Source organism: Amphiura filiformis, chromosome 9, assembly GCF_039555335.1.
Source record: "Amphiura filiformis chromosome 9, Afil_fr2py, whole genome shotgun sequence".
NCBI classification, from domain to species: domain Eukaryota; kingdom Metazoa; phylum Echinodermata; class Ophiuroidea; order Amphilepidida; family Amphiuridae; genus Amphiura; species Amphiura filiformis.
In genome coordinates, this window is record NC_092636.1 from 31,431,244 (window position 1) to 31,454,314 (window position 23,071).

Sequence of the window (23,071 nt, forward strand, 5' to 3'; positions counted from 1 at the left end):
ACTGTATCAAATTGATTCAAAAGATATAGAAATCCCAATGCCTGATAAGGCCAAGTAAAAATAAAAACATGAAACTGCTCTAAATACCCATATTTAACGCCTTATTTTGTGTATTCGGGGTTGTGAATGATATCCGAAAATATGGAGGAGGCACTTTTTATTTGGTTGTTTTGGAAGGTAGGCGCCTCCTGTGATCACAAAACTCTTCTGAAATGTGTCTTATACATTTACAACGCTGTATACAAAATTTCAACTTCTCAAACATCTTTGAGGAGAAGTTATAAATAAAAATTTACAAAATAAAAAGAAATTTAAAAAATCTCCAAAAAAGGAGGAGAGCGGGGATGCTAAACTTGTTTATTTTTTTTTTACTCGGCCTTATATTTACAAGCAAAACATGGCAAGCACTACACAATAATCCTCTGTAGTTCTTGTCCATCAAATGTGTACAAATACAGTTTCTTTCCAAATACCATCATAAGCAACGCACTGAAGAGTCTATTGTTCTATTGTGTCCGATTTGAGCGCTGACATATTGGAAAATGTTGCCAATCAATATTAATGAAGTCGTGCGATCGACACCTACAACTGTTCAATTGGGCGACTTTATTGTTAGGTGCTTTTATTCATACATTGGGCGACGAGCTGTATCGGTTGGTCCGCAATTATATTTAATATAGTATTATAGGCCTACAAGTATGATTTGCTTTGCTTTATTGATTGATTCAGAAATAGTATGGCTATATGCTTCTCGAGTTATCAGCAAATATATCACATTTGAGGTCCAGGGTAGACTCCTATATACGCGATGCTCATGTAAAATACTATGGTAGGCCTATACATAATAAAACATGACGTGGACCGCGGCTAATGTCCTTAAAAATACTACAGTAGGAGTGATATCATAATTACTTCAAATCCTTATATGTAGACCTATTGGCAAACAATGTAGACAACTTACTTGTGTAGATTCTTATATCCGCCACACAGCTAGAGCGCACACTTTGCCTATGCTGCTGAACTGCCCGTAGCGAAATGGTAGAGCAAAGCGTGTTCACCGAGTATAATCAAATGAGCGCCCAAACCAATTTGGGCGCTGCAATAGGTTTGTATTGTAGGTGAACCTCTGTTTTGTGTGCATGCGACAACTCACGCACACCCTTGGGATGGACTAGTACAAAAGGTACCTCTCGCTCAGATAGGCGCTTTTACGTGACTTTTGTTTCATCACTTATTGACAGTAGCCTGCCTATTATAGCGTTAATACGCTGGTCAGGTCAGTTACCCGATTTAATGGCGGAAGCCCTTTGTCTCGAACAAAAGGTACCTCTCGATGAATAGCGTGTCGGGAACTCCAATTGGCACAAAGGAACAATAAGCGTTACATAATCTATTTCCTCTCCTTCCTATATAAACTCCTTGATCATAAGTATCAGAGCCCTGGGAATAATATCCTATCATCTGTTCTAGGATCCACACTTTGTAACAATACTATCTATGAAATGTAACTTGTATTCACATCAAATGTAATTTTAATGATATATTGCATCATAGGCCATTATTCTGTTTCTCAACAGATGTCACCTTTGCAAATTTATTGAGTATTTGTTTGGATTTAGATTTACACATACAGTGGTTACAAATCGTGTAGCAGATCTGACTTTCCGTATAGACTACATCATCTGGGGTGTTACGTAATTACAGAATTTATATGTTAAACATGTTAGGTTTTAGCTGCTTACTTTCAATATATATAATTAACTTTCCTGTATATACCTGCTCTATCAATATATTTGGTGAAAACTGTGTATGTTATAATAATTATAGATTCTGTGAATAGTGCTTTGAAACTGTGTATTGGAAACTTTGAAAATGCTTTATTAAATTTATGTTATCTGTAAAATGTATATTTTCATCTCAAATAAGATCAAACAAAGTATGCTTAAAATATAAATAAAATGTTTACTTGTTCCATATGTTTAAGATTTGAGATGTGCAAACGTAAATTGTTTATGTCTATGGTCAACAAGTGAGTGTACATGTATAAAATTTTCATGTATTTGTAATGTAATTTAATTATTTGTATCTGACGATGCAGTAATGAAAAAAATCTGTGTGACTCTATTAATGTACTGTTGACTTCAATTTTTATTCAGTGTTAATGATAAAATGAACTTGTATAATATACACCAGGCACAAAAAGAGACTCGTCAGTTATAGTCATCCTTAATTCAACAGCCTGATAATTTTGGATTATTCTGAAATATAAATTTTGTTAACTGGACTTTGCTTTCTCATTTGACACCCTGTTCGTGAAAATCGAGCAACAATTGACCAAGATATGCACCAAACCCTCAAACCCCAAAATCAAATGTTGCAAATTTAACGATTCAATCATGCCTGTTACATTGTGTGCTTTATTGATTGGCCCGTGGTGCTTGTATGCAATGCAACGATGCGTTCCCATTGAAAATCGTTGAAATTGCAACTTTTGATTTTGGGGTTTGAAGAAGTGGAGATTGGGTGAACTTTTCAATTTTAGAAAGAACAATATTTGCCATTTACATTTCATTCAGTTACATTAAAAAAGTGTACTTTGTTCAAAAAATCACTGTACTTTGCAGTTCACTTTGTGCAAGCACACATCTTATCTCATCATCTTTAAACATATCATTTTGTTGAAAATAGTCAATAATGGTGACCTTGACTCATTATTAGCAATAATTACTTAATGGTATTGTTTAATCTTGAACTTAAGTGAACTTGGCTATTTCCATAATCTTTCCATTAAAAACATCAAAAAAAGTAAACAAATTATGGAGGATATGGCTTGAAGGCCATCCCCAAATTTCAAAACAAACAATTACCAAATGCTCACAAAGACAACAATAAAAGAAGTCTGCAAAAATAAATAGTTCAATCAATCATACGTAGAAGTATACTTCAACGTAATTCAACGTAAGTTTTTTAACGAAAATGTTTTATCGATGTCGAAAGAAAACTTTTTAAAGTGCTTGCCAAGATTGCCATTTTTCTCAGCAATTTTGTACTCAATGTTGAATTTAAGCTTAACAAAATTGCGAAAATTCTGAAGAGAAGGAGCCACCTGTTGAAATTTGCATCTATGAATATAAAATTTAAGAAAGAGAAATAAAAAGTTAATGCCAGTACTATGAGGAGAGACGTCCTTAGTAACTCCAAATAATCTCTCAAATGTGGAAAAGGTTTGATTCTCCTTAGTTATATCATTGATGAAAACCAAGAGATTATCCCAAAGAGGAGTGATAATAGCACATTCACAAAATAAATGTACAAGGGTTTCGGTGGACCTGTCACAAAAGAAGCAATTGGGAGATGTAATTCTGCCTATCTTATGCAGGAATTCATTTGTACAAATAGCCCTATGGAATATTTTGAAGTAAAAAGATTTGATTTTAGTATCCATAGAACATTTGAAATTGTTGGCATGAATATCGGACCAATTAATGTCGTCCTCAGCTACATCACATGATTCTGTCCAACATTTTTCAGCATGATCAGCTTTACTACAGGATTTTAGAACAGAGTAGCAATGACGAGTTGCCTTGTCAGCTTTGATCAGTTTTAACGAAAATGTTTACCTGGCTTGGATGTTTTATTGAATTACAGCAAAAAATAAAGTTCAAGTACCGCGGTGCCGGTAATTTAACAATCATCATTTCCCATGAGTACTTTCACCTATCACAATAGGATATATAGTCTTGACAGTTCAGGTCTGATTTTTCTTTGAGGGCACCTACCATGTCCTACCTTGTAGGACTAAACATGGTCAGTATGATCCTGAGTTCAACATTTTTTTCAAATTATACATATAAGAATTTTTGGCTTTTCCATCCCTTTTACATGAGAGAGAACCCTGCACAAAATAATTTGTTGAAAGTCGAGCGGTGTGATATTAGCACAATATTTTGCCATGCCAGGCCAAAATAAAAATGTGCCCAACAAAAAATAGATGTACATTTATTTTAGAAGCAACACCCGCACCTATAATTGGCGAGTCGAGGTGGAAACCTCACATCTCTGTCAGCGTTGCTATGGTAGCTCCGTGTTAGGGCAATGGAAAAATTACATGTACTATTGAACAGGCGCAGTGTGCAATCGTCCTTTTCCAGCTGGCTGCTAAAAATAGCAGAAGTAATAAATAGTAATTGGCCAATCCAATGACAAGAAATTTTGTATGAGTTATATAATTTTGACTATTCACTGAATAAGGGCAGTCAATATTTGTTATATACCTCATACATAGATTTAGTGCGTCAAGCAGTGCGCACAATGAGACAGTTAGGTTGTTGCCATCACAGTGGGAAATAGTAATACTATTGCCCAGTGAATAGTACTATTTCCTGCTGCCATGGAAACAACATTTCAACTCAAGAATAGTTCAACTATTTCATGCCACATGCTGCAGTTTTAACCAATCAAACAACAAGTATGTGGTATAACTATTAGCATTTTAGTTATTATATGCAGAACAAAGCTACTGTAATTGCTTTTTTCTGTAATTTCCTCATAAATTTATGAAGAACATTGTGTTGAAATGAGCTATGATTCCAATGGAAATTTATATGCCCCCTAAAAGACATTAATCTGCACACACAGAGTGTGAATTTTATGGGATTACCTGAAAGGGTTACCCCATATACAGTGGCAGATTAAGATCATGTCTTCAAAAGTGGGTGTATGGAGTAGTCCAATGTATACTTACCTTGAAAAGCACCTGTGGTAGCTTTGATAAGACAGACAGCAGTAACTGATCAATCATGACTTGCCAAATTTGGTTACTTCTGTTTTTCCCTTATTTGAACCATACATGATCTTTGACCTCTGCTGTCAAATGACCTTTGATCAAATATCCAAGAGTCCACTGAAGTCATCTGTTATCCATGATCCAACACTGATCGCAAATACGGTGCCCAAACAAAAGGATTTTCATGAACTGACAAAGATCTTATTTTGAAAGAATTACTTTTATACGGTGTTACTGAATGAAATGCTAACATACAGGATTCTGAATTCCTTTGTTCATGGCATGGCTAACATGCAGGATTCTGAATTCCTAGATTCTGAATTCCTTTGTTCATGGCATGGCTAACATGCAGGATTCTGAATTCCTAGATTCTGAATTCCTTTGTTCATGGCATGGCTAACATACAGGATTCTGAATTCCTAGATTCTGAATTCCTTTGTTCATGGCATGGTATAATCCAAGGAGATTCTAACTAATTTCATTGTTTACAAACAAGAAGGAGCAAGGAATCCAACTATTTCCTCAGGTGCATGCTAGTGTGTTACAATTCCTGGCTCATTCCTGTATCAGAAATTCACAAAGAAACCTAACTAGGGGGGAGATTCTCCTAACAATATCCAAAGTTACATCTTAGAGAGCGTGCTGTGTATCCACCTCCATATACTATATGGACGTGTTGCCATTGTTGGGAACTATACTGTATACCTGTAACCAAGACCATTGTCCGGATAGCTAACCACATCTGTAGGTGGTCGTGGTTATACAGGGTGTATCAAAATGATTGGTACCCATCAATTTTGATCTTCATTGAAAAGCCTGTCTCTTCCAAATACAACAGTGGATACTCTTGAAATGTCCAGAATGTATAGTTTATGACTTGTTTTACAATTAATCTGCAAATTATTTTGATCTTATGTTGAATTTTGATGTGTCAGACTCATCCATTATCAATGAAACTTGATGGGTACCAATCATTTTGATACAGCTTGTAGCCCTATGGTTTGACACAATGGCATAGCAGCCCAAAGGTACAGGGAGGTTGATACAGACCATTTAAGACATATCTTAGGATATTGTTTGTGGAATTTTTGGCCCAATGTCCAATTAAAAACACACACACACATCCCACTTACCCTAGGTTCCACATCTTTGAGTAGCTCATAGGCTATGTCATCATAATCCAACTTGCAGGCATTCCTCAAGTCATGGGCTGACTCCTCCCAGTGTCCCAGCATCCGTGTGCCTTCCCACGCCACTTGTAACCTTGCGCCTGAATCTGGGTTGAGATGGATAGCTCGGTCACAGTCACGGATGGCAGCGTTTGGTTTCTTGAGCTTGATGTATACACTGTATGTAAAAGCCACACATTGGAATCAACTGTTTCCCACCAAAATGGTCAGAGAGTAACATGAGAAGGTGTACAATTTCACATTGAGTACAGTGATAGTTTTACAATTAGGGTCCCAATTTCCCCTAGGCCACATACACTGATCAGTAGGAAAACAAATGGTCAATTACACCATAGTTAGACTCTACATGTTTTTTCAAGTGATGCCTTTAAAAAACAAATTTGACAAAATCATGCCATACCAACCTGGCTCTCTTAGCATAGAGTAATGATGAGTGAGGATTCTTTTCTATTGCTTCCGTGAACAGTTTAACAGCGTCGCCAAGATTGCCATCACTCACAGCTGACAGGGCTTCTCCCTCTTGTCCATGGCCTCACTCTCCATCTCCTCTGTCACTTCAATTGTCTCATCTCCCATGGGCTGTGGCGGATCTGAGTCCCCTTCTATTACACCTTCCATATCGACTTCTGTAAAGTTACAAAATATAAAAAATGTTCAAATTTGTTCATGACCCTTGCCACATGATAAAGCGTTAATGACATAGTCGCTTGAATGTCTTCTCTTTTTCTTGCGTAATGAGCTTGGTTGTAGTGGCCAATTCAATACAATCTTTGCTCTTTATTATGTTATGTAATTCTCTTTATTTGCGTTTCACTAGGGGGATGTTAAAGCCATATTTATCCCGGGGTCACTCCCATTGTGGCCTGTGGCCTTTTGAAAAGCACCCTAAACAAGTATTTAACCCTTGGCTAAAACGATACCCTAAACTGGTGTTTTCTCACACTAAACAGGTATTTGCATCAAATTTCATACCCTATATTTCATTTCCGCGTATTAGCAATTGCAATTTTGCTACCCTTTTTCCAATATTTCATGCTTTTGATTACCTAAACACGATACGCGAGTATCGTGCCTATCCACGAAAAACTACCCTTTTACGCATTTTTATTATCGCTGATGGTATACAGGCCACAATGGGAGTGACCCCGGGTATTTATTTTCCATAAAATGTTCCCTTTTGAGCCGAACAAGTGAGGCAAAGCATAGAAAATTGGAATTTACTACTAGCGCCCATGCATTTTACTCCCGCGGTTGTAATACGGTCTCAAAATCTCAGATTTTGACAAAATTACAGCACCTAAAGTCTTGATTTTTGCAGAGCATCTTTATTGACTAAAGTACATTACAATTGTGTAAAAACCAGAATTAAAAATTTTTTTGAGGGTGTTGTCCTCAGCAAATGTTAAAATATGGCTTTAGGTAACCATGGATACCTCTTCATTTAAACACTTTTTCCTCTGCTCACATGAAACCCTAGAGATCCAAATCTGTCCATTGCTGGATCTCCATGCAATATTCATTAAGTGCACGGACGGACAGTAATTATTGTATTACTTGTTGAGGACAAAATCAGACTCAGTGAAATAATGGAGTGTATAAATCCTTGATATAATCTCACCGACATCGCTCTCATCACTCTCAGGCTCTGGTTCAGGCTCTGGTTGTTTGGGGGCCGGCTCTGGCTCCGGCTCCGGCTTCATCTCTGGCTCCGGCTCTGCCTCAGTTTTTGCCTCAGGCTCAGGTTGAACTGGCTCTTGATCTTGAGATTCCTACAGAGCCAACATTTCAAGAAAAAATGATGCAGAATATAATAATATATCATTCTATCTACATTTCATCATGGCATGCTCTCTTACATGTACAAAGGAAATTTAATCATAAATTGAATATAGGAGCAACAATAATTATTATTACTTTCTTTTATGTAAAGCAGACTCAAAACACTTAAGACCAGACCCTACTCTGAAGTCTGGACCAGTAGTCAGGACATCGCAATTTGCATTCCAAATTTGCCTGGTGTGATACAACTTCGAAAGTGTGGTACCCACACAATTACATTTTTCAAAGTTGAAAATCTTTTGAAAACCAGATTGTCTCAGCATCAGGGGTGCTGGGCGATCATGTGCAGCCAAGTCTGGACAATTATCCTATCATTTCCACTTGAGCCATTTCAAGTCCTCTTGAAAGTTTTGATATTGTTTTGGGTCATGGTATTGGAATGATGTAGGAGTTGTTGTGTTGTTATAGCAGCCAAGTCTGGACAATTATCCTATCATTTCCACTTGAGCCATTTCAAGTCCTCTTGAAAGTTTATACTATTGATTTGGGTCATGGTATTGGAATGATGTAGGAGTTGTTGTGTTGTTATAGCAACAATCCCAGATTCCTGGCCATTCAGATGGCACTTTAGTGGGGTGCAGCCAATCAGGTCTCTGCTTTAATTCCATTTCCTTTGTTACGTTCATACCTTTCTTAGTAAGCCACTTGCATTTGCTCCTCCGATCATGCTGGGCCAAAAAATCCCACCCACCCTCCCAGTAGCAGGAAGGGTAAATCAGTTATCTCATTTGTCAAAGATGCTTCAATAAAAGTATGTCAAATTATGCTACTCTTTGGTTTGTCTGTTGTGTTGGCTTAATAAATGCTTTGTCTGCAGTTTCTTCAAATCCTGAAGAATCTCGTCAGTAGATTGTCTCCACTTTCTACTATGCTGCTTTGTCTGGAGTTTCTTCAAATCCTGAAGAATCTCGTCTGTAGATTGTCTCAACTTTCTACTACGCTATGTGATGGCTTAATGAATGCTTTGTATGGAGTTCTTCAAATCCTGAAGAATCTCGTCTGTAGATTGTCTCCACTTTCTATTACGCTTTGTGTTGGCTTAATAATGCTTTGTCTGGAGTTTCTTCAAATCCTGAAGAATCTTGTCAGTAGATTGTCTCCACTTTCTACTATGCTGCTTTGTCTGGAGTTTCTTCAAATCCTGAAGAATCTCGCCTGTAGATTGTCTCCACTTTCTACTACGCTTTGTGATGGCTTAACGAATGCTTTGTAAGGAGTTCTTCAAATCCTGAAGAATCTCGTCTGTAGATTGTCTCCACTTTCTACTACGCTTTGTGTTGGCTTAATAAATGCTTTGTATGGCGTTTCTTCAAATCCTGAAGAATCTCGTCAGTAGATTGTCTCCACTTTCTACTATGCTGCTTTGTCTGGAGTTTCTTCAAATCCTGAGGAATCTCTTCAGTAGATTATCTCCACTTTCTACTATGCTGCTTTGTCTGGAGTTTCTTCTAATCCTGAGGAATCTCGTCAGTAGATTGTCTCCACTTTCTACAACGCTTTATGTAGAGTAATTTATGCTGATGTCTTGAGACAATTGTGATTCTATTGCATTTCATACTGCCATTTTCAATATTTTCAATATTTCACTTGCTTCATAAGTAGGGCTTTGTTTGATCACACATGTTCTTAGGTAAGTCATTTTGAGGCTTGAACTGCACAAAGCTGATACATGTATCTAATGATACTAGCCATGCATTGATGTTTCCTGATAGAATGAAAGATTGTTACTCAAATTTATACAAAGGGTTCCTTTTTGCAAGGTGCCTTCACTTTTTTTCCTTCTTTTTTATGTCAAGCATACATCCGGGTACCCAGGAATTGGTGAGAGCCTTAGCCTTAATTCATATTCTCATCACCCACATAACAAAACAGCCCAAGTCATTCTTACATGTTTCTCATTTGCAATTTTGATTTTCTGAGTTAATAAAGCCATAATTAATCAAATTTCCAGCCGCATTCTTCATTTGTGGACAAGTTAATGAAGAATGCGGGGAAATTTGATTAATTATGGGTTTATTAAAGTAAGAAAATCAAAATTGCAAATGAGAAACATGTAAGAATGACTTAGGCAGTTTTGTTATGAGGGTGACGCTCTGTTAATTTTGAAATCATATGTACTAGTTAGGGGAAAAAGTTCACTTTGGTGACCACTCTCTGGCTAGTAAGGTTTGACGATTGATTCGACTTCTATGGACCATTTAGAAAAAAAAATAGCCACCATGTCCCTCGCGAAAATCCCGGCATTTTTCGCTAGAGGCCAAAATCCAAAATGGCCGCCACCACCATTTTGAAAATTTAAGTTTTGAACCAGAGCACCTATAATCATGCACAAAGACACTTTTTCGGATATGTCGAGTACAAGGACTCCGATTCTGACATTAGTTTGACATTACGGCATCATTTTCACCCAGAAATCCAAGATGGTGGCCGGCACCATCTTGAAAAATTTAGTTTTGAACAAGAGGACCTTAAATCGTGTACAAAGACACTTTTTTGGATAAGTCGAACACAAGGATTTCAAATTTGACATTACTTTGACATTACGAACTCATATTTACCCAGAAACCCAAGCTGGTGGCCGCCGGCGACAAAATGAAAAAAATAAGTTTTGAACCAGATTACCTAAAATCGTGTACAAAGACACTTTTTCCGGTAAGCCGACCCCAAGAAATCCGAATCTGACATTAATTTGACGTTACAAAATAATTTTTGCCCAAAAATCCAAGATGGCCCCCATTTGGTAGAGCGTAAATGTGATTTTTGAATGAAAGCAGAAGCATAAATGTGTCATTTCCGCCTTATCTGGGGTTCATGTCCCTTATATGGTGTTTAAACTGCCTTATCTTGGGTTTACATCCCTTATCTAGGGATAAGGCGCCTTACCTGTGGTTTAGACGGCCTTATCCTGGGTTTACGTTCCTTACCTGTGGCTAAGATGCCTTAACCTTAGCATATCGCAGTCTAAACCCAGATAAGGCATCTAAACCCCAGATAATGCGCCCGTAACCCCAGATAAGGGACGTAGACCGCCGATAAAGCAGTCCAACCCCCAAATAAGGCGCTTTAACCCTAAATGAGGAATAAACCTAAGATAAGGCATCTAATCCCCACATAAGGTGCCCAAACTCTAGATACGGGTCGTTAACCCCAGATAAGGGTCGTAAACCTCAGATTAGACATCTAAACCCAATATAAGGCGCCTTAACCCCAGATACGAGACGTAAACTCAGATATGACAGTTTAAACCCCCGATAAGGCGCCGTAACCCCAGATAAGGGACGTACACCTCAGATAAACCAGTCCCAATCCCAAATAAGGCGCCTTAACCATAAATAAGGAACATAAACCTAATATAAGAGAAGTAAACCCCAGACGGCGCCTTATCTGGGGTTTAGACTGCCATATCTGAGTTTACGCTCTTATCTGGGGTTAAGGCGCCTTATCTTGGGTTTAGATGCCTTATCTGAGGTTTACGACCTTTATCTGGGGTTAACAACCCTTATCTAGAGTTAAGGCACCTTATGTGGGGTTTAGATGCCTTTTCTGGGGTTTATGTTCCTTATTTATGGTTAAGGCGCCTTATTTGGGGTTGGGACTGCTTTATCTGGGGTCTACGCCGCTTATCTGGGGTTACGGCGCATCATCTGGGGTTTATATGCCTTATCTGGGTTTAGACTGCGATATATGCTAAGGTTAAGGCATCTTAGCCATAGGTAAGGAACGTAAACCCAGGATAAGGCCGTCTAAACCACAGATAAGGCGCCTTATCCCTAGATAAGGGGTGTAAACCCAAGATAAGGCAGTTGAAACCCCATATAAGAGACATGAACCCCAGATAAGGCGGAAATTACACATTTATGCTTCTGCTTTCATTCAAAAATCACATTTACGCTCTACCAAATGGGGGCCATCTTGGATTTTTGGGCAAAAATTATTTTGTAACATCAAATTAATGTCAGATTCGGGTTTCTTGGGGTCGACTTACCGGAAAAAGTGTCTTTGTACACGATTTTAGGTAATCTGGTTCAAAACTTATTTTTTTTTCAAGATGATGCCAGCGCCACCATCTTGGATTTCTGGGTAAATATGAGTTCAGTAATGGCAAAGTAATCGTCAAATTTGAAATCCTTGTGGTCGACTTATCCAAAAAAAAGTGTCTTTGTACACCATTTAAGGTCCTCTTGTTCAAAACTAAATTTTTCAGGATGGTGCCGGTCACCATCTTGGATTTCTGGGTGAAAATGATGCCGTAATGTCAAACTAATGTCAGAATCGGAATCCTTGTACTTACATATCCGAAAAAAGTGTCTTTGTGCATGATTATAGGTGCTCTGGTTCAAAACTTAAATTTTCAAAATGGTGGTGGCGGCCATTTTGGATTTTGGCCTCTAGCGAAAAATGCCGGGATTTTCGCGAGGGACATGGTGGCTATTTTTTTTTTTTTTTTTTCATAGAAGTCGAATCAATCGTCAAACCTTACTAGCCAGAGAGTGGTCACCAAAGTGAACTTTTTCCCCTAACTAGTACAGCTAGAAAGCACACATACATACCGATGTCCCTACATCTTCTGATTCTGGTGCTGGTGGAAGATTGGCACCAAGACTGGGTTAAAAATTAAAAAGGAAAAAGAACAAAATTGAAAATGAGAATGCAATTTTTAAATTCAAGTATAGTCACACCCCCAATTTTGGAAAATGTTCACCCAAAAACGGGGTGGGACTATACTCGAGTCAGTACGGTATTTAAATTTTAAAAAAGGAAGAAAAAAGTTCCAAGGCCTTTATCAAACGCAATTTACAGCTTTAAGGTGGTACTACACCCCTGACAAATTTTGTGCCTATTTTTGCATTTTTCTCAAAAAATATAGCATATTGGTGACAAGTAAGATATATTATAGGGGCAAGGACTACAACTACTGCACTGGAAATTTTATTTCAGCACAGACAACAGTTGTGGAGTTACAGTCAAAAATGAGGGAAAACCAATATTTGGTCAATAAATCAATAACTACTTGCCTTGAGTTAATGAATTTCCAGTGCAGTAGTTGTAGTCCTTGCCCCTATAATATTAGAGTCACGCGGTAGCATGACCAGCAAGTTTAAAAAAACCGACTGATAAAGAAGAATAAACAGATGCACCGCGAGACTATATTTACACGGAACAAAACGCTATTGTTCTATGATATATTTCGCTGGGTACAAAATATATCTAAAACCATGCTAAATCTTATTTACTGTCCAAAGTGTCATATTTTAATAACTCTTTATTTCAAAAAGTTACACCAATCTTACAGTCAATCCGATTGTTTGATAATAAACAAACATTCTTGCTTTATTTCAAGCGGTATTTCATAGCCAAAATTAGTGGCAAATCATAGCTAATCATACTGATATCCACAATCTTTCGACACTGCTACAGCCATACATGGCTCTCACTGTCGCACTACTTTTTCAGATTCACTTTCAAATATACCCTAGCATTTTCCTGGATACCCTACATACAAATTCTGGATCCCATTCGCCAACAAATCAAGTTTTTCACAATTCTTTTATTCTTTCCGGACCACAGCATACATTCATATTAAATTATTAATAAATACTCCACTTTCACACCTCGTTATATCGGGACGCCCCTGTGGCGGCGTTAAGGCCATGGACTTCTAATGGTCGATGTCACAAATAGGTCACCCAAAATGGAGGATCCGTAACATGAAAACGCTTTCTTCACACTTCAAGTTTGGTTTATTCCAAAAGTACATGTATAATACCTATTGTAGAAAGTTTGGTGTCATTTTGTAGATAATTATGTTCTTTGTCTACCTCATAGTAGATCAAATGTAACAAAAGATGTAACTAATAAATTGCCTAATTAAATGCTAATTAAGACAGTTTTCCCTATATGTTACTGTACAAAGTGTGCACATAACGCTCCGACATTTCTAAGTGGCTTATCTCTTGCCAGAGTCACCCTGCTTATTCAAAAGTACACATATTTTTAAGGAAATTTGATGAGGAATTCAATTATGCTATTAGTTTTAGTGCCAGAAATGGAGGAAAAAAGTTTTGATTGACAATGTCATTAAAATTGTAAAATTATTTTACAATTTTTGACCACCCTGTATGTTTAATGCAAGGGATGGCAAACTCTTTCTTCCTAATTTGCTTGAAGGGCCCATGCAATGTCTTTCTGAATCCATATTTATTTTGAGCTGCATAGCTTTCAGAAAAGAAAAATATGGGGTTCATCATGACAAGAAAGATGCTAATTTCGTTGTTGTTTCACCCTGTATATTTCTTACCCACCCTGTATTATGATGTTATACTTTGTTGATTTGGCATCCTTGTAATATGTGACTCCTCGCCACAACTGAGCCCGGATGTCGCCAATCATCATTTTTGAGATATTCAACCAAAATATTCTGCTTGAAATTAGCTTTAAAATGATGTATATCATGTCTATAGTACTTGACATTTAAGTAGTGAAAATCAATAAAACAGTCAATAAATCCTTTCTTTCCTATTGTTTATTGTTAAGTTCGATGGAGCATATCTCAATAGTGGCACTGGCGACATCGGGCTCAGTTGTATGCGAGGAGTCACATATAAGCTTTCCAGAAATATATACTTTTAATGGTCTAAAATATTTTCATTAAAAGTTGTGTTTTTAGTGAATCAAAATTGGTGATTTTTTTCTCATTTTACATTATGTTACACAAAAGATGACCAGTTCATGACATGCGACCATATCTATTTTGAACTACATAGCTTTCAGAAAAGGAAAAACATGGGCTTTCCAGAAATATATACTGTGGTCTAAAATGTATTGATTAAAAGTTGTGTTAAATTGAATCAAAATTGGTGATAATTTTCTCATTTTACATCATGTTACACAAAAGATGACCAATTCATGACATGCGACCATATAGACAGGTCTACACAATACATGTATCAAGAAAAGTGAAAAATAAGCCAAAAATTGCTAGATAAAACACAAGTCAATGAAGGTCTCAAATATTAAAGTGTAATATGCATACTGAAAAGAAGGGGAGGTAGAAAAACAGAGAAAGTAAGAAAGCATGTGGTCCATGCATGATAAAATTTCAGTGCATGTACAGATATAGGCCTGCGGTCTGCGGATGAAAGTGATAAAGCCAAAAATCACTAAAACCAAAGCACAGTGAAATACTGTTGCAAATTGACATGAAATATGCCAAAATAGGTAGTGATACAGGGACTGCTAAAAGCTGGAAAAATATATTAGCAAGCAAGGAGGCCTACAATAAGAAAGCCAAATGTGAATTGACACATCAAACATATAGGCCTACATGTAGGTCCAGTAATAAATGCTAACAAGATCCATATGCCTAAAGATACACTGGCATGTTTTAATCTAAAAAATGTGTTTTTTTGAGAAAATTCGATCTTACATTTCCTGTAACCTCCTGAAAGTGAAAGTTAAATGTAGTTGATCAGAAAAGGACCTAGTTTATTTCTGAACAATCGGTTTCGGCGAACCTTTGCGAACATTCTTGAAAATTAATTTTGAAATGAAGCATGTTTTTCATATTTTTGAGGTCACAGCCGATAATTTTGCAATGTTTTGTGCACAAGACATTTCCCGATCGAATTTGAGCTGTATAAGTTTATCTTGCATGCATGCCATAGCAACGTATGCAATGTCAGTGATGCATGGATGTGCAACAACGACATGACGATTTCTACAGCAATTTTGAAAAAAAGATGAGCTGCTGACAGTGTGGAAAAATAGAATTTCATCAATCAAAAATAGAATTTTATTAATTTTCAGTATTCTCTGAAGTAAACATGGTATATAAAGCACATTTTAAGTAATTTCTGGGCCGGGCAATGATGCTGGGTTTAAATTGCCCAGGCCTATATTTTATATTTAATAATATTTCATGATTTGTCTCTAAATTAAATTAATTGTTATTTTTAGGCCAAGTATTTCTCGTAGCTGCTGTGTGCATTTGTTTTTGCCAGAGAAAATGAGTCGCTGGTTTTGCAATGACACATTTGCTTCGGAGAACTGGTCTATTTTTAAACAAACATATTGGAAAAAAATGTTTTAGGTGCTATCATTTTCTTTGGAAGGGGTCCCTATACGAGGAGAGGGTCATAAATTTTTGAAAGAAAAATAGGGGGTCATAAATTTTTGCTGCCGAAATGGGGGGGTCGCAATTTTATTGGTGCTAACTTTTTGCAAATTGGAGACGCGCACTCACCCCTTCTGAAGAAAATGATATATCGATAGCCCCTTTATTCCAACGTTAATAACATTTGAAGAATTTATATTGTAATTTAACGTTTTAAATAGTGGAAATATTTCATATGAATTTGTATCTAAGGTGACTCGACGTGCAATAATTTATGAGCCGGGGAGGCCTCCTTGTAAATTGGGGGGGGGGTCTTCAAACTGTGGGTCCGAGGGGATTTCTGTATCATCATCAAAAACTACTCCCCATAAAAATCGTCCCATTTCGACCCCATTGCGTTCTTTCAGAGCTGGTTCTTTATAATAAAACTAAAACACTTGAACAACAACAGTTACAAGTGTTTCCGCGTTCATGATACTGTGTTCACGCATGCGTATTAACGATTTAGACTATCGAGATTGACCTGATCCAATCGATTTGAGCCGATTTAGATGAATAGTCGGCAACTCACGTCTGCACTTAGAAGAGGTGAGCGAGCCATCTCCTCTTTTCTCATCTTCTCTGGTGAAACCTATCTTATTATTAATTATTATGACGAGAGGAAGAATTTGAGACCATTTTGACAACAATCGGAGCAAGTTTTCAAATTTGAGCCCTGTAGATGTCAAACCTTGACCTTTGCCTTTTTGCTTGAGAACCGTACATCACAGATAGGTCATACTAAACTTTTTTCTGGATCCTTGTGACCAGGGGAACACAATTGGCATATTTTATAACTCAATTTGATTGAACAACTTTGATTGAACAACTTTTGAATTTTTTCCCTGTACTATAAAGTTCGATGACCTCTATGGCGGCCATATTGGACAAAATATTTTTGGCCCTCCCCCTAGAATTGTTTGACTGAATACTACATCTGAGCCAAATTTCACACTTTTCACAAAAATTTAACAATGGTTTCACAATTCTGCAGCACTATTTCTCGATCATGAGAGTAGTATGAATGTAACTGCATGCACTGCGTAATGTCGCAAGTTTTAGTGGAATGACTCGATAGCGCGATCGATTGTGCACGCACAGGAAATGCAGCTTTGTAGTGCTGCCAGGCTAGCAGCGCTACAAAGCGTGTGTGGTAGGCATTGTACGCCGACCAGCCCTCGAATTAAGGATCTGAAGGGGCACGGCAACTTTTTTAGGGCAAGTTGATAATTGCCTTGGATTTTCACTGAAAAGGCAAGGCAGCACGGCAATTTGTAATATTTCAAAAGGGCATCACAGCAACTGTTGAAAATTTGAGAAGGGCACCAAGGCAATTTTTCAAAAGCGAATAGATGCATTGCTGTCAGCTGAATTCGACACCAAAGTAAAATTCGACTCTCAACTTTACACTAAAACTAACCTGATTGCTCAAAAAACCTGCTTAAATAACACAAAGCAGTCAAAAATCAACAGTTTAATTTACTTCAATTGTGCGAGCCCTAGTTCTGAGCTGCAAAACTGACTCGCAACAGCGATGAAACAGCTGTAACTTTGGTAATAATATTGATCAAATTCGCCGGGATAAAAACTATTTTGTGCAAAACATGGGCTCACATGTACAAGATAAGACGATACCGGAAGGGTATCGCCATCGGTTTACAATGGGAAGTCAATGTTTGCTAATCTAGAGATCAATTGATTTGCCCAGCACTCGGATTTTGTTCACGACACGAGGAAGCTTAGTTACTATTAAACAGCGTTTCTGATTGGTCGATAGTAAGCTGAAGGTATTTCTCCGACCAATCGAGAAAATGAAGTCAGATTTCTAGCAACCAGATAATGTATAAAAGCCGATGTGATTGGCTGAATATGTAAGCTTACGTAGGGGTACATGTAATGAATATTAATTCACAACAAACTATTGATTGATAGCTGGGTTACGATGCTCAAAATAGCGATCGTGTTCAAGATTTTTTATTTTAATTTTCCACAATTTTTCGGGGTTTTAAAGGGGCACTTCGTGATCCACAGCCTCATCCCCACTTTTCTAAAAAAAGTTGAGATTTTTATATCACTGGAAACCTCTGGCTACATAATGTTTATGTACAAAATATTTCTTGCAGATTAATTCGCTTTGCAAAGATATCGTGAAATTTGAATTTCGCTCTGGTGCACCAGAACGAAATTACAACGCATTGTCTATGGAGCAGTGTAATACACATAATCATGCATATTAACTCGCAAACGCGAAATCGGAATCAACTGAAATTTTGGGAATAGGCTTTTTTCGTGGATATGTACTGGAAAATGTCATAAAAAGAGGATGCTAGGATCACGAAACACTCCTTTAACCAGTACTTGTTACCGTAATGATTTTATAATGAAGGGGCAGGGCTGGCTGGCTAGGGCACCCACGTACAGCAACTTCATTAAAGGGCACGGCAAGTGACTGCCGTCGATAAAGGACATGTATATTTTGAGGGCATTACGGCAATGGGGGTGGGCACCCACTGCAATATGCCGTCAGTGCCGTGGGTTAATTCGAGGGCCGACGCCGACGCAATTATCATTGTTTGTTTACCCAGGTTGGTCCGTGAGGAACACATGCTAATCCATGGAAAACCATGGACCGCTCCAAGCCAGGGATTGAGTTTTAAGGCGGCGCGAGTGCGATTCGCACGCCGCCGCACGCCTGAAAATACGCCGAGGGGTGCGATTTTTCGCACACCTAAAAAAAAAAAATTAAAAAAAAAAAAATTTATTTTTTTAAAGTTTTTTATTTTTATTTAGAATGTCCCTGAACTTAAAAATGTCCCTGAAATATTTTTAATTTTTTTTAAAACTTGAAAAAAAAAATTACAAAAAGATTTTAAAAAATTATAAATTTATGTTCAAAATAGGCAAATTTATAATTGATGTTCACATTACAACCTATTTATGAAGTAAAGAAGCATACAAAACAAATGCATTTTAAAATCATTCATAGATTATTATGTGAACATAATTTACAAATTTGCCTATTTTAAACAAGAATTTATAATTTTTTAAATCTTTTTGTAATTTTTTTTTTAAATTAAAAAAAAATTCCAGGGACATTCTAAAGTTCCAGGGACATTCTAGGGACATTCTAAATCCAAAAAAAAAACTAATTAAAAAAAAAAATTACAAATGACACTAGCAATAAGTCCAAAGTCCAGGGACATCTATGCAGTATACACCATTCATTACCCCAGAGCTTTTACCATGGCCATTTAAAAAAAGTACATGTATGTTGTCACAATTGCTAAGTTTTAGCTGAAAATGAAATCATAGTCATACACCAGTTTTGAAAAAAGCACACCTTGGTTTATTTAGGTGTGCGATTTGCAGCACACCTAAAAAAGCACACCTCGGGTTATCCAGGCGTGCGATTTACAGCACACCTGTCACATTGCAAAACTCAATGCCTGCCAAGCTCATACAAATGCACAAGCCTGGATAGCCAGTGTAGGCTAATATATGCATGCTGGCCTAGATAGCTTTGATAAACAAAGCAAGAAATGGAAGAAAATAGCTAGGAAAAAGAGAAAAGAGAGAAGGCCACTCCCAAACACAATTGTACAATTTTACTCTTAGCCCTTACTTCGTGAGAACGGAAACTGGAATTCCAATCTCATTGCGTGCCTATTGAGCTCTCATGATCGAGAAACTATTATTTTAGCTATAGATACTGTATCTAGGTATGCTAGGTGAATTCAAATTTGCCATCAAACTGCATCATTTTACATAGAAAAAAGAATTAAAGGGCTATTTCATTATAAATGACACGTTCACAAAAATGGCTTTTATCATATCTGGTTGATATAATTAGGGTGATAATGCAGTGTTATTAACTTAATTCTAAGTATGCCACAAACTACAAGCTACATGAGCATTTTTACAGAATTCTGTCTATTTTTTGTATAAAAAAATTGCCAAAAGGTACATTTTTAACCCAATTTTGGAGTCCCATTTCATTTTGCCCATGTATTCTGAATAAATTCTTTGAAAAATTAGGTACATTCTATGGCAATGTGCTTGTTGCAATGAAAATATGATATGTGTGGAACATCATGCAAGTTGAATGGTGAAAATTGGTGCAAAATGTTAAAATTCAGAGATTCTTGCAAAATTGGCATTTTATGTTAAATAAAAAATGAGTGTCCTCTCCAATTCATGCCTCCATTTTTGTTAACATTAAAGAGGAAATATAAACCCTTACCCTACCTGTATAATCTGTGTTATATTACCAATTGATGGGACAGGGCACTGATTGAGGAATTCATTTATTTTACATACAGTAGACCACTTGTTCTTGATACCACAGTTCCGAGTTAAAAATTTGTCCTCTCCAGAACTGAAGTTAATTACTAATTGTTGAAATAAGAAGGATTATATCATAGAATGTGAAATTTGTAGAGGAAGAGTGGTCTTCCTTCTACCAAGGTGGCACATGATTTGGTATTTGTTGCATTTTGCAAGCCTGTATCCACGATTCTGTTTGCAATTTAACAAATGTCCTCTCCAGCACAATTATGTCATTTCCATGAATTGGTAAACAAACTAAAAAATAAAAATTTCAAAGAGCCAAACCCACAAGAAATTTTTGCATTTTATTGCAAATTATGCTTACAAACCACTTTAGTGTTCAAATTATTGTCCAGTTGTTGAGAACACATATGATATTATTCTGCATTGAACTTCGGTTAGCTAAAAATTGCAATATTGCTAATTTAACCAGAATATTAACCCTGTTTGTAGTGGATTTTAAATGCTGGGGATCTTTTATGCAATAATATTGATGCAATAATATTGATGCAGCTATTTCTAAAGTTAAAGTATGCTTTATTATGTGTTAAAAAATGTGTCCTATCCAGAACAAATGACACAGGAGGGGTCTTTTATTTTAGGTTTTCCATGACTACATGTAGTACAACAGATTGACGCAGAATACTCACTTATGCATCAGTGTAGCTATTGGGCAGGACAAAATGACTATTTCATGAATTTTTCATGTGAAGATAAAGTTTATCCTTAAAATATGTAGTAATTTTGCACCATTTATCTGGATTAGTATCAATTTACTAATTGTTTTATATTGAAACTGGCATATTTAAGACACTGAAGTGTAAAGGAACATACAACAATTATTACAGACTAAATATGAATAAGTATGAACCCAATGTTGGTTACATATACTCTTTCAAAGTTGTGTATTAAATTGTTTAAAAAATGTCCCTCCAGACGGCAGCTATGTTTTTACACAGCAAAAATTCAATTTAATTTTTTAATGGTTCCTGAGGGTTTGACGCTCTAATATTTTGAGAATTATTGACACACCATCTGAACTTTGAAATGATAATGAATTTGCATGAAATAAATGAGTTTGAATTTTGACCCCTTTTGGGACTCAATGTTGTCATTTATAATGAAATAGCCCTAAAGCCCTTGAGTAAAGAAAGCCAAAACTGAAAACATTTTTGTCATAGCACTTTCCGTAACAAAGTTACATCTTGTCAAAGATTGACTTTCATCAAAAAGATTCTGCTAGCAAAATTCCCCAAAACGGCATATAGGGGTGTTTCTAGATCTTAGTCTCACGGCGATAGCAGCTTTTTTTAATGGAACTGCTATCAAAATCCCTCTAAAATTCCATGTGTGACTTGATTATCACCATAAAAAATCATATATTTGGGTCAGGTGAAGTATAGAAAACATATTTATGTAGGTTTCCTTCACCAGCCTATTCTCAAAAAAAATTCAAATTTCTATGTAAATATGCATTGTGTTTGGGCCCCGGTCTCGGCGAATTTCGCTGACTAGTAAATGTGTTAACTAAGGTTTGCCTGGGATACCTACATGTACTGTATCTGCTCAAGATTTTTTGGACAGTCTAAAATTTTGCTGAAGTCTAATTTTAGCAACATTTTTGACGCAATCGCATCGGCGTCATGGCATGCTTTAGACGTCGCTTTTCATATCTCTTTCCTTGTTGGAAAGGTATAACGTTGAGGAGATAGGAACATGTACCGTCATCCGGGACCTACTCTGCCATGTTTGGCTGAGTAACGGTACATGAACACGGTCTTTTGTGCCTATGTAAATTAGTCATTGTGTAAAGCTGTGTTTATACCCATGGGTTGCTCATCATCAGACTGAATCCTTGACCGCCAGAGGGTGTCAACAATATAGGCCTACGTGTCGCTTTTGAAAAACAGCAATTTATGCGCATGCTCAGCAGGCAAATACGACGGCGATAGTACACTGATCATGCGTGCGATTCAGATTTCTGCAAAAGCGATTGAGTATAAATGCGTCTTTAGAAATGACTGGCGATTGTGTGTTCTCAAGTGGGTTTTATCATGTTAATTAGTGACCGGACACACATTTGTATTGGTTCGATCAAGCATTGATTTTTGTACTGGATCGCTCAAGCATCTCCAACAAATTTTTCATCAGTAAGTGCCTCTGGCCCTAGTGGAAGTAAAAACGGATACTATGGCCAGAGTTCTAGGGCTAGCATGCTTCAGCGAATCCGACTAGATTTTTGAATGCAATCCAATAATGGTCTACTCTAGCCTAGAATGTGATGCTATCGGTGAGCAAATTCTTGGCTAGACTTTTCGAGCAACCTAAAGCAGTGTAAAGCATGTACTTATCCAATTCAGTATTTTAATTTTTAAGCATAATGAATCGCTCAATCATGTCAATAAATTATAAGCTTACCTCTGCAACCAATCTTTGTAAAATTTGAGTTGTGGGGTATGCAAAATGTCTGGGTTGCGTTTGCATATCTGCACAAAATCCTTCAAGAGTGTCAGCTGAGTTGGATCCATCGTCTAGTCGATAAAACTACAATTATTTGCAACAGTTTACAGCTGGGAAAAATACTAGGCGTAAACGGAACTGATTTCTTCACGTGCACAACAATGCAATGGCAATGTATAGCGTCTGTGTGCTAACGAAATATCCAGAAACCAATCTCAGGGGGGTCTACTTCGTATCTAAATTGGAAAAATAATATTAATAATTTTGGAGAAAAAACAAATATCAAATATTTAATTATTAAAATAAAACTATTTTGTA

At 36.9% G+C, this 23,071-nt stretch overlaps 1 protein-coding gene across 1 annotated transcript in view; it reads right to left on the minus strand.

Moving 5' to 3' along the window:
* LOC140160861 (hsc70-interacting protein-like) overlaps positions 1-22,952 on the minus strand; it is a 62,574-nt gene extending 39,622 nt beyond the window's left edge. The window contains 6 exon segments of the mRNA XM_072184184.1: positions 5,920-6,133; positions 6,381-6,492; positions 6,495-6,602; positions 7,595-7,745; positions 12,366-12,417; positions 22,712-22,952. Of these exon segments, the coding sequence (XP_072040285.1) occupies positions 5,920-6,133; positions 6,381-6,492; positions 6,495-6,602; positions 7,595-7,745; positions 12,366-12,417; positions 22,712-22,821 (747 nt within the window). The 5' untranslated portion in view covers positions 22,822-22,952.
* Between the last annotated feature and the right edge of the window lie 119 nt (positions 22,953-23,071).